The sequence below is a fragment of the Lissotriton vulgaris genome, chromosome 3_1, assembly GCF_964263255.1.
Source record: "Lissotriton vulgaris chromosome 3_1, aLisVul1.2, whole genome shotgun sequence".
Lineage (NCBI taxonomy): Eukaryota > Metazoa > Chordata > Amphibia > Caudata > Salamandridae > Lissotriton > Lissotriton vulgaris.
This window is the reverse complement of record NC_141689.1, coordinates 1,051,507,033-1,051,519,696: the sequence shown is the minus strand read 5'-3', so window position 1 is coordinate 1,051,519,696 and position 12,664 is coordinate 1,051,507,033. Positions and strand designations below refer to the sequence as shown.

General features: G+C 45.3%; 1 protein-coding gene across 1 annotated transcript in view; it reads left to right on the top strand.

The window, feature by feature from the left end:
• The window catches only part of CNTLN (centlein), a 1,560,264-nt gene extending 1,547,808 nt beyond the window's left edge, over positions 1 to 12,456 (top strand). The window contains exon 27 of the mRNA XM_086961469.1: positions 11,094 to 12,456. Within this exon, the coding sequence (XP_086817595.1) occupies positions 11,094 to 11,222 (129 nt within the window). The 3' untranslated portion in view covers positions 11,223 to 12,456. The remainder of the gene's footprint in view (positions 1 to 11,093) is intronic.
• Positions 12,457 to 12,664: the final 208 nt, after the last annotated feature.

Here is a 12,664-nt window from a genome sequence, read left to right as displayed (position 1 = left end):
TTCAGCCTCTATCCTGGATTTTGGTGAGAATGACTCCGAGGCTGTTGGGCCTCATAGCCTCCTGCATCCTGCTAGTGACACATGCCGGCTCTGCAGTGGGCGCAGGAAATCTCACCCACCTGGTTCAGATTTCAGAGGGCACTGCGAGAGACCTGTAGTGGTGGCTAACAGACCGCAATTGTTATCCGGCGCCAGCCCACTGGCAGCGTCTCCCCCATCCCCACCCAGATCTCACAGTAGTGACGGATGCATCCCTTCTGGGATGGGGTTGCCATCTGGGGAGGTGGAGATCAGAGGACGCTGGTCTCTGGCGAAGCCAAGCTCCATATCAATCTGTTGAAGCTTCGGGTGATCTGATTGGCACTAAAAGCCTTTCTGCTGTCTGTAGGAGAGTAGGGTCTGCTTCCTATGGTCACCCCCACTTTTTGCTGTGATTTTCAGTTTTTTTGACTTTAATGTGGCTGTTGGCCTGCTAATCAGACCCACAGCCCAGCTGTTCTCTCTCTAAATTGATACCATGTACTTTAGGTACATACCAGATTGGGTATTGGGTCACCTTTGTGAGCCCCTGTATAGTGTACCATAGGTACCCAGGGCATGGGTGCATCCAAGGCCTACCAGGGGCTGCAGCATGTATTATGCCACCCCAGGCTGGCCCTCCACACTGACACCACAGGCTGATCACTCAGCTTGGGTAAGGTGGTGTAATCACCCCTTATTTAGATATAGTATACCTATATCTACCTTATATTTAGACACATATGCACCTATAAGTCACTCCTATGGTAGGCCTCGACAATCCTGGAGGCAGAGTGCTTGGTTTTATGTGAGAGGGTGCCCTAGCATGAGCTGAGCCCCTCTGCAGCTTTCTGAACCATCTCCTTATAGCTGTTCTATGATATAGCCATGCCATATACTCTTAAGTGCATTATAATCCTCGCGGTTAATGCTAACTTTGGTTTGGCTTTCTCAAAACTTGTCGTGTACGGTGTCAAACACTTAGGAATACTACCCCGCCAATTCTGACAGCGGGGTAGCATTCCACCCTTCTAGAGGGAAAAAGACATGTATGTTACTGCTTTACCCAGTTAAAGTTAAACAGAGCCTCAGCATCACAAAATGGATGCTGCTGCCACAGACACAAGTCTGACCTCCTGCTGCTGGACGAAACTCCGGCAGGGGAGACCTGGACAATAGGTTTCCTGTCCAGGGAGGTGCCAGCACCTCCCCAGACAGGCAGATGTGTATTGGGACAGGGAGGGCTGCATTAGCAGATGCTTTTTTGAGACACTGCCTGGGGCACACAAGGTGCTCCATGCATAGCCCGGTTCAAACCAGTTGCTGGGGCACTCCAGCCCCAGCTCTGGCGCGAAACTGGACAAACGGAAAGGGGTGTAACCTCCCTCTTCTTAGGTCCACCCATAGGAGGGACCTAGGCAGGTAATCCAGCCCCTTAGCTTAGTATAAGTATAGGAGCTGTGTCCCCAGGACTTTAGATTATCCTGGAAAGAAACTTTGATACAGAACTCTTGGACCTTCGACATTCTATTCTGACGAGAAGACAGAAGACATCTCCCTTGTGGTCAAAGAGTGACCACCCTGTGCAAACAGGCACCACCAGTAACTTGCCGGTCTGCTTTGTCGACGCTCCCGCCGGAACCCGAAGACTCAGCGACACAGGAACTGGACTCTCAGACTTCTCTAACTCCGACCCACATCCCCAGCAAAGAACCGCCACAGACACGAGAGACGTGGGACCGGACACCCTGCATTTTGCTAACAGCCCTACTACTGAGGTACCCTCGCAGTTGTGCATTGGAATACGGGAAGCCCCAGACCCGAGCACCATTTGCACCGAAGCTCAGCCCTCCACACTTCACGAGTGCTGCTTGGGGCCCGCTCTTGCATTTCAGCTCGACGCGTCTTCCCGGTTCCTTGCCCGTTGGCTAGTGAGCCCCCTGAAGACTTTCCTTTTGAACTAAACTGCTTTCCTAATTGCTCCAGGCTTGCTCCAGCTTCCCTTCAAAGGAGAAGCGCCACAGACCTTGCTGGTCTGCAACAGAGCCAATCTCGACATCCTGCGTGGGTTGCGGTTGCCAAGGCTTGTTGGGTCCAATCCGGATACCGACACCGCAGTCAACTAGATCCGTCGTGGGACAGCTCGAATCCAGCGCCTGGTCATCGTCGATGCCTCCTGGACCTCGGGGTTGAAGAGAGAAACTCACCTTCTTCACCTTCAAGCATGCGATATCGCCTGGTTCCTTCCTGGTCACTGGCTAGTGACCCAAAATCTGTCCCCTCTGCTTTCAGGTTCTTCACATCACCGATCCACCCTAGGGTCCACCCAGACACTTCCTCTGGTCGCCTGCAGCACTTCTTTGCAGATCTCCATAGAAAACGACGACGAAACCCGACACCAAAAGGGACCTATGCACCCGGCTTCCCTGGATGAGGTAACACGAGTACTCCGGTGCTCCCGTGGGTCTTGACTCTTGAAGTGTCCTAGTCTAAAGGGGTTTCATCGTAGTCCATCCAGAAGTGTCCTTAAACAGTAACTTCTTTGTTTCCCATTCTAAGTCAATGGTAACTTGCGACTGTGTTTAGACACTGCACTCCTAATTCCTAACCTTGGTTGTTTAGTGTAGTCCCAGCGATTCTACAGGCCCTAGGCCTGCTGTCTAACTCTCAAGTGGTTCTTATACCACTTCTTTAGTATATGGTTTGTGAGGCCCCTAGGGCATAACTGTATTTGTGCAACTTATCGTATGCTAATTGAGTAACTTGTGATGTACTTTTACCTCTGACCTCATAAAGAGTGCAGAGGGATTGTGTTTAGAATAAATACATATATATTTGATATATACCTTGTGTGGTGTCCTTTCATTTGGTATTCAAGGGATTATAATTGGTAAAACAGCTTGCTGCACATGCTCTCTGAAGTCTTAGCCTAAGACTGCTGGTCCATGCTACCATGAGAATAGCTTGTCTATAAGGTTGACTTTACAACCACCATCAAGAAGGGTTGATTAGACTGGTGCAAGGTGCCCACTAGAATAGTGGACATCATATGCCAGGCTAACTTCTCACACTGTCAATAAAGGGAAGGCTCGTATAGGAGTTAACAGACAACACTACCGCCATGTAGTACTGTAGTACCGCCATGTAGGGCGGAGTGGGGTTGTGGACTCTGTCAAGAGGCCCTGCGTCTCTGGACTTGGCTAGAACACCAGGGCATTTCCCTGCTTTTTCAATACCTGGCCGGTTCTCTGAACGCCAGAGCCGGACAAGCTTAGTCGAAGGTGCCTTGCGGATCACAAATGGCATCTCCATCTGGAGGTAGCACAATGTCTCTTTCAGCGGTGGGGAGAGCCTTGGTTAGATCTGTTCACCTCCGACAAGAACGTTCAATGTCAGCAGTTTTGCTCATTGGAGTTTCAGAGGCGGCTCTCGCTTGGCGACGCTTTTAACCGCAAGTAGAGCTCAGGCCTCCTATACGCCTTTCCGCCCATACCTCTCCGGCCCAGAGTGCTCAAGAAGATCAGGAGCGACCGGACACAAGTTATTCTTGTGACTCTGGACTGGGCACGGAGAATTTGGCATTCCGAGCTTTTAGACATGAGCATCGATCCTCTGGTCAGGCTGTCCCTTCGGGTGGATCTTCTGTAGCAGGGGAGGGTTCTCCACCCAAATCTGTCCACTCTCCGCCTACTTGCATGGAGTTTGAGCGTCGACAACTGACAGCTTTTGACCTTCCTCCTGAAGTCTGTGAGGTTATCTTGGCAGCCAGGCGTCCCTCCTCTAAATCAGTATACACCTGCTGATGGAACGCAATTTTGTAAATATTGTACAGACCGGCCTATTGACCTATTATCTGCTCCCTTATCTGAAGTCCTTCTGTTTATACTATCTTTGGCCCAGCAGGGCTCTGCTCTGGGCACACTGAAGGGCTACCTTTCGCCCCTTTCTTCTTTTCTTTGGCTACCTGATCAGCCCTCTCGTTCCAAATGTCCTTTGGTGCAGAGATTCTTGAAGGGGTTAACCCACTTGTTTCCTCCTTCACCTTTTATTATGCCACAGTGGGTTCTTAATTTGGTTCTCACCTTTCTGATGTGTGCACCATGTGACCTGCTGCATAACAGCTGTTGCTCACCATCAAGACAGCTTTTTTGGTGGCAATAACCTCTGTCAGGAGGGTAAGTGAACTGCAGGCACTGTCTTCACAGCCTCCTTACCTGATGCTCTTTCTGGACAAAGTGATACTCTAGACTAGGGCATCTTTTCTGCCTAAGGTGGTAACACCCTTCCACCTGGGACAGTTGGTTACCCTGACCACCCTATATGCACCCCGCACCCTTCCAAGGAAGAGGAGCGTCTCCATCATCTGGACCCAAAAAGAGCGTTATTTTTCTACCTCTATCAAACCAGAGAGTTCCGGTTAGATGACCAACTCTTATAGGCTACGTCGGTGCAAAGAGAGGCCATGCTGTGCAGAAGAGGCCTATATCTCGATGGGTTATCCTCTGTATAAAAATCTGTTACGGCTTAGTTAAGAAGGATCCCTCTGAAGGGATTAGGGCTCATTCCACCAGGGCAAAATCTGCCACCACAGCTCTTAAGCGTGGTGTTGCCGTTTTCAATATCTGCCAAGTTGCTACATGGGCATCACGGCACACGTTCACCAGACACTTCTGCCTATATTCCCAGGTTCGCAGAGAAGGACTGTTTGGTTGCTCTGTTTTGCAGGATTTTCTGGTCTAGCCAGTTCCGCAGTCCCTCCTCCGGGGATGTTATTGCTTGGGTATCTGTTCAAAGGTAAGGAATCTGCAGCTATCAAATGGTCAAGTTACTTACTTTCGGTAACACCTTATCTGGTAGAGACATGATCTAGCTGCAGATTCCTTACCGACCCACCCATCCTCCCCGCAGTGCAGAATTGGTTTTAAGTGTCAGGGATATTCCCTTTCAGGGCCCTATCTGTTCATTTTTTAACACACCCTGGTCATTCACTTAATGAGTTTGCGCTTCTTAAGTGGAAAGTTGTGAAAAATACTGACGTCAGCGTGCCGGAGTGGTAGTTATATTGAAGATGCAGACGCCACCACGACGACGAATACGACTCCCGGCGACGTCACGCGGAGTCGACTGACACCGCCTACCAGCGCGCAGAGGGACTGCTAAAAAACAAATTCGGATCCAGTCTGACGCCTGGAAGTTCAAAGGTAAACGGAATCTGCGGCTAGATCATGTCTCTACCAGTTAAGGCGTTACCGAAGGTAGGTAACTTGTCCTGCTGGAAAAAAAATACAGTTTAACTTTCTTTTAGAGATAGCCAGGTCCATTGCCCAGATCTGTTGCCTTGTATGTAAGGCAACAGATCTTAAAGATGCTCCTTTTCTTCACTGGCAGCCAGTGAAGTGACTTCAGAGAAGAAGCCGACGGAGTACCCGGCGGAAGATTGAAAATATGTCTAGCTGCCGTATTCTGGACAACTTGGAGATTAGCCACAAGATTAGCCACAAGAGTTTCATTGGCTGAGGCCAAAAGAGAGTTCCCATAATCTAGTCGACTAACTACTAGAGGTTGGACTAATGTTCTTCTTGAAGAGAGCGGTAGAAGAGGATAATTCTACGTATAAGTATGAAAACACCTGCCCGTGGTATCCAAAATATGGCCTTTCATAGAGAGTACTATAGGATGCAGAAAGAATCTACAAGTAATGCGCACTGTTCCCTTGGAAAGAAAATTATTTCCACAATATTTATACAATCTCAAAATTTTAGCATATTGTAAACATTTATTGTTATTCCAGTTTTATCACTCATATATGTGTATCAAAATTCCATTTCCTTCATGATACTTCATAAAAAAACATACATTGCTTAGTTTTCAATGTTTATACATATACTTTGATTAACACTATTTCACTTCATAGCATGTCACATTGTTTTCTAAATGAACCCATTTACAGAAAGTAAGTTCAGAAGAATCGTTTCTTCATACAGATCCTATTTTTGAGGCCGATACCCAATGCATTTCGGGAACTAGTCCCTTCATCAGGGGCGATGTCCTATAAAAATGAGTGCAAATGATTAAGAATATCTTGTTACATTTGATATGACATGCAGACTAGAAACCCTTTGGTGATAAAGATGCAGTACCTTATCTGCCCAGTGAAGCATGCTGGTAAAGAGCTACACCGTCTATCTATTGTGTTTGTATCCGTGATACTGGTGCATACGAGCTGTGCGTATGTAGTTGTTCTAAAAAATAGTGCACGGTTACGCATTCAAAAATATCGTAGCTTATTATGATGTGACTAGACATGCACTCATGTGCTGCTAATAAACGTCTATGTATATCAAGGTGTCGCAACTAATTTGAATAGATGATAAACTTGCACACGTGTGCTGATCAATAACTGTCCCAGAGAAGAACAATGCTCGATTGCTCGTTCTTTCAAGTGTACATAGAATCCAAAATCCCGGATATATCATACGTAGTATTCCTAAAGATGAGAATAAGCGAATAGCTCAGCTGTTTTGTATGAGTTGTCCATTGAATAAATCATAGGAGGAGCAACATATTATGTGTTCAGTTAATGTCTTGATCATAATGTTAGTTATGCAAATGTCACTAGCAATGCGTTCTTTGCAAACGTTGTCCTTTATTGCACTAAAGCCGTGCATATATTATTTTTTGAAGCTATTAGACTAAGACGTAAAATAGCTTAAAAAAATAATATATGCACGGCTTAGGTGCAATAAAGGACAACGTTCGCAAAGAACGCAAATTGAATTGAATTGACTGTTAATTAGACTTTCTAGCACTTTACCCAGAAGATGTAGCAATGATATGGGGCGATAGTTAGCTAGGATGTAAGGGTCTAGATTGGTTTTCTTTAAAATTGGTCGAACATACGCAACTTTCCAGTCAGAGGGAATAGTGCCTCTTTCCACCATAAGGTTGAAAATAGATTGAATTTCCAGAGCAAGATAACTAGCTAGAGTCGCCTGAATTTTAGGAGGGCAGATATCTGAAGGCGAACCTGACTTGGCCAAACCCAGAGACCGCTGGACCTCTTCCAGGGAAAATGATTCGAACTGAGTTAGTCTGGGGATATCACCTGCTCCCAGGTCTTACTCCCTCCTGAGTTTGCAGGTGTTAATGCTAGACTGGGTGTTGAACTTTAGATGGATCTGGGAAATTTTATTCTGGAAAAAGATGGCGAAAGAATCACACAGTTCATGTGATGCAAAAAAGGGTTGTGCGCATGCCTGCTGATTAGTAAAATCACAAAGAATTTTTATGAGAGCTTTCGGGCGTTACCAGCCTGGTTTATAAACCATGGTATATCAGCCATGGTTTATCAAATCTCAGCAGAGGACCAGCATATTTCACAGGGTAAATCGCCTTAGAATACACCACAATTCCCATAGTTAGTATGTTACCGTCAACAAATAGTTTGTATTGTGACTAAAATCTGTTATAACCCTTTATATGTGCCTCTATTCATCACCCTTTTAAAGAGACTTTCACTGAATGCATTTCCATGTGGACCTTGTCCCCGAGTGCTGTAATGGATGTCACACTACATGTCCATGTTATGGCCAGCAAATCAAGGGGGGAGCTTGGGACCCCATACTTCACATGCCCCTTGGGGTCAGAGCTTGTTCTCCCTCCCATCATACATTGTTTTTATTTATTTTCAGGGTACGGCTACCATGTCCTTGAGTCCTGTAATGGATGCCACAACATATTGTTCAGGTTGTGGCCAGCCAAGCAGGACTGGCTAGTGCTGTTTGAAGTGCCCAATCAGAGTGTATCTAAACACCAACAATTCAGACATCAGTATATTTTAACCCCTCCTTGATCACCCCCGAGTAACCTCTTTAAACGTGAATTTCTTAAAAGGCTGAATAGATTTGCTCCACACAACAAAAAATGACTTTTTCTGAGAAACGTTACAACTTTTTACCAAATTTGGTATAATTGTGTTCAGACACTTTTCTGCCTCACTTACCAAATTTCCTTTGGAAATCGGTGTATTGGGACCCCACCTTTTTCTTGGCCTCCACTTGATGGATTGGCTTGACACTTTCTAAGAAGGAACTGAGGTGGATGAACTTTTTAGGGGGGAAGGTTCGTCAAATGGCACCAGAGTTATTATTGAAGCAAACGTGCTCTTCCTATGGAAACTCTGGCCTTGCTGTAACAAGAGAGTGGTGACTGCCACTGTGTGATGAATATGTATACATGTATATAAGGCCGTGACTATGTGCATTCTCTAAAAAATGTGTTTTACAAAAATAGTGTGTGATGAGAGAAAGAAATTCGAGATGTCAAATTTCGTCCACCTTATGTACTCAGATATAATGTTACTGTTCATCACAATTTCTATAATTTGTTTTTGCCACGTATTAGTAGTATTGACATGATATTCATTTTGTATGAATGTCTAGAGATGAAATCCTCCATGGATTCAAATGTATGTCACACAAATCATGAAGTTGTTTGCCGCTGGCACATAACTATATGAGCTCTTTCTCCGGATTAGGACTTGTCACCAGAAAGTTAAACAAGGAACTCTGAAACTTGTAAACTCAATGAGACCTTCTACTTGTATTTGAACTTTTCTTAGGCAGGTCACATGCAGTGCTGTGCAGAGGACACAACGATGCTTTTCACATCGAGTCAGTGGTAGCAAGTTCAAATGTTAGTTTATGCACATCAGCATGCGCTGTGTCATACGCTGAAGGACCTTCAAGTCAAAGAAGTGCTCGGCTGCAGTGGGAATGCAGGTGCCTGAGCCTCAGTACGCTGGGGATGTGAGAGCAAGCTGGGAAGGAGTGGTGGGATTTGAGAGGGTTCGAAAAGGGACACTCGGTTATGAAGGGTCAATAAAGGACGCAGAGAGTCCTAGAAGGAAGTCCGGGTGTCTCTTAGAGTTCAGTCGCAGTGAGGGCCTGCTATGGGATACTTTATGGCTCGGTAATTATCCCATAGAGCTCATAGAAGACGCATTATGGCTCTGATGTCAGGCACACTGGGTGGGACGGTGAAAGCAGGCTGAGGGTCTACACGCTCAGTTGAGGGGCAAGTACGGGTCCCTGGTTGTTGGCGCAGAGAATGTGAAAGCTAGCTAAGGACTTCTCTGGTAGAGGTAGGGTGTTAGACTCGCTGAATGTCTAATGGTCACCTGAGGGCCAGAAGGGGGTGGAACACAGTGGCCTCATAACAGGGCAGTGAAGTCCTAGGCATAGGCAGTTTGACAGGCTGTGAGAACCGTCGGAGTGAGCCTGAAGGTCATTGAGGTTGACTGATATCCAGTGATGGCTCGGGACCAGAAGAGGGTCTCGGATTGTATATTGGACCCCCGAGAAGCCAGCATGTGGCCTCTGATGACAAGCTTGAGAGGCCTTGTTGCCAGCTGACTGAGAATGTGGAGCCAATAGAAAAAGTGTTGGAAAAGTCTACAAATGTTGGATGTCTTACGGAGTGGCAAATATAGAAATGCTAATTAGTGGAGGAGGGGGTCACTGAATGGTGCCCCTGGGTATTGCTACAGGTTTTAGAGAAAGTTATTGTCTGCTGCGCGAAGATTTGAACCCTCCCAGAGAAAGTTAGACACTGGGTACTATTTTTAAAAAGACTACTGTGCAATTTAAGCCTATAAGAATGTTGCTTTTTATATGAGCAAGGCAATGTCAGAAGTAAAATAAACGAATTTTTATGTCATTGATTGTGGTATTGGTGTCCATATCTGCGAGTGGTTTGACATCCTCTTTTCTTTGATTGTAAACTGTAATTCAAGTAACTTGTGGTAAAACTCAAGAGACATGGTGGGATTCATCGGATTATTAGTCAGCAGAAACAATGATAAGTTATTGGCGATTCCTCTATTTGTGTTTTTATTTTGTAGACCCCATTTGAAAAAGGGATAAGGATAGATTAGAAGAGACAGCTCAGGGAACTAATAGGAAAATGTGCAAGGTTGGCCTTGCAAGTTCGAAAGACACTCATTTGTGTATGTGTGGGGGGTGAACCAAGGTGTGACTGAGAATTGACGAGACTCATGAAAAACAGTGGCAGGCACCTTTTACCATTAATATACTTCAAAACAAGGTGGGCGTTGGGTGTGTCCCAGGGGAGTATTGTCAGACTATGAGCCGAAGACAGAACTAAATACTCAGGGGCTTATTTACAAGCCCCTTGCGCCGCCGGTGCGTCACTTTTAATATGGGAAAAAGTGAAGTACCGGCGGCGCAAGGGGCTTGTAAATAAGCCTCTGAGTATATTGTATGGCAGTGGCGCATGTAGGTCTTTAGGGAGACAGTGGCTTTTGCCCGTTGTCTCTTCCCGTCTGTATGTGAACAAACGTTTCCTCGCATGAGGTAAAGTCTGGTGAATCTTGTGGTATTTATTATGCTGAGTTTTCTATGCATTTTTTACTGAAATGGCAGCTGAGGGACATAAATCCATCATTCCTTACAGCTCTAAATGGCGACAAAATATGTACACAATACAATCAAAAAGTCCAGACTTCAGAAATGTGCGGAGTCAGCTGTTTGTTAAAAGGCCATTACACTGTCCTGCTCGAGACAACCCTGTCTGCAGCCTCGTGATCAATGGCTGTTTCTTTTAGCATTCATTCACCCAGGGCTCCGTGTATTGCTCCGCACATACGAGGCCGCAGCTCCGGGAGCCGTATTGATAATTCTCGTCGGCCGCCTCTCTCTGGAGAGCAGTCAGCAGAATGGTTTCACTTGCCGGTGCCCCAGAGATGACTGGAACCTCGTATTGATCATCCGATTGCAGATAAATGACAGCTCTGCTAGTATTGCAGATTACATCATTAACATGCTCGCCAAACCATGACTTGTTCAATAGGACGTTTATCTTTTTCATTTTACTTGTGCCCTTTTATAATTTTTATGATGGAAACACAGAGCCACGCTCAGTAAGCAGGCGCTCAGGCAAGCCAGGGTACAAGTTACCGGGAGGGACACGAAATCGAATGGCCTTAGCAATCCTGTTGTTGTAAATGCTGTTGTTGGAATCATAAAGTTCAGAGGTCTCTCTGTGTTTCTTTTCAGTTTCCCTTCGCCTCGCATCTCATGCAAGCGGTACAGGAGAAGATGGACGAGAAGAGAAGGCTGACGGAAGAGTACTGCTCGCTTGTGAAAGACCGAACTGACAATAATGTCCCGGGCCCATCTGCGTAAAAATGTGAATCCTGACGATTACAGAGTTCCGTGGAATTTTGGCGGGAGAAATTGTGGGAAGGATGCAATACCTCACGGTTCAGTCAGTGGAATGCTGACCTTGCTGTCTTTTCATTAGTGGTGGGCGGAATACTCTCTCCTGTCCATGTGAATGTATAATATGTTTACATAGGGTCCACTCGGTGTAAACCCAGGTGAAACATCCTCTCTGTAAAGGCAAGAGGATCAACGGGCGGAAGTAACAGGGTACTTTTAAGAAGACAGTCATTCCCTTGAACAGATGACGTTTCCCAGCTCCAAATAAACCTCTCATGTCATTCGTTAATCGCAGCCGTGTAGGGCACGCTGTCACTCTGAGCACAGCTGATGGGTTTGGACATTTTGTGACCTCCCACTCCAGGCTGTCAAGGCTCCGCCAGCGATGACCAGATGCTTTCTATTGATCTCCGCCAGCCCGCCCCAAGGCACCACGGTTCAAACCCCGCAAGTGGGGTCACGTGTAAACTAGGGCTCAGGGCAAAGGGCAGAGCTGGCTGCAATTGGCAGTGGTCAGATATTTGTAACACTGTAGATTCGTAAGTTTTTTACTATCACAAAATCTCTTAACAAGAGTGACAGGGTGCAGGCCTTATTTTTTTTTTTCATTAAAACATTGATTTGTTCTTCAGGTTATGTGACAGACCCTCTGTTTTCTTCACTGGAGCTCGTGTACATGAATTTACCAATATAATGTTTGTGCCTTTCAAAAATGAAGTCATTTTTTATTTAAAAGCTGCACTAGACCCCAGACTTCAGAACTGTTATCAGAATGGGGCTAGCTGCTACAGCCCTGTAATCAGTTTACATTTTTTAAAAACTGACAAAGCCTTGTTGCACCACTTTAAAATAAAGACTAAGAGCCAAATTTTGTTAACCCTTTTGCTAGGAGAAAGATTTTAAGAGTTAACATTTTATGCCTGTTGTACTTGAAGTTATGCTGCAATGCAGGGAACTCTAGCATTTAAATAAGAATCATACAGGACTAGGAACTGTAAAGATAAGTAGCCAATGCATTTTCTAGTTTTTTGTGCAGTATGAAAAGAATGTAAAAGTCTGTTTTATGTTGGCATTTTGTATTTTATGTGATCGCTTTAATATTATTATTTATTTTCAGGCGAACATGGTCTTGCATCTGTTTATTATAATGTTGGGATGCATTTGTTTTTAAATTAAATCTGATATTTCTTAATCCTTTTATTTCGTAAGTTTCATTTCATGTTTCATTTTAAGAGAACATTTTAAAAAAAACTCTGCTTTATGGAACATTCTCACCAGTGGTCCCTATCCAAAAGATGTTGAATGTAATAGATGCACTAGGAGAAACTTTTCACTTTTTATGGTCAGGCTTGATAGCACAGCTGCCGCCAGAGAATTATGAGAGCATCACTACAGAGGGGCTATGG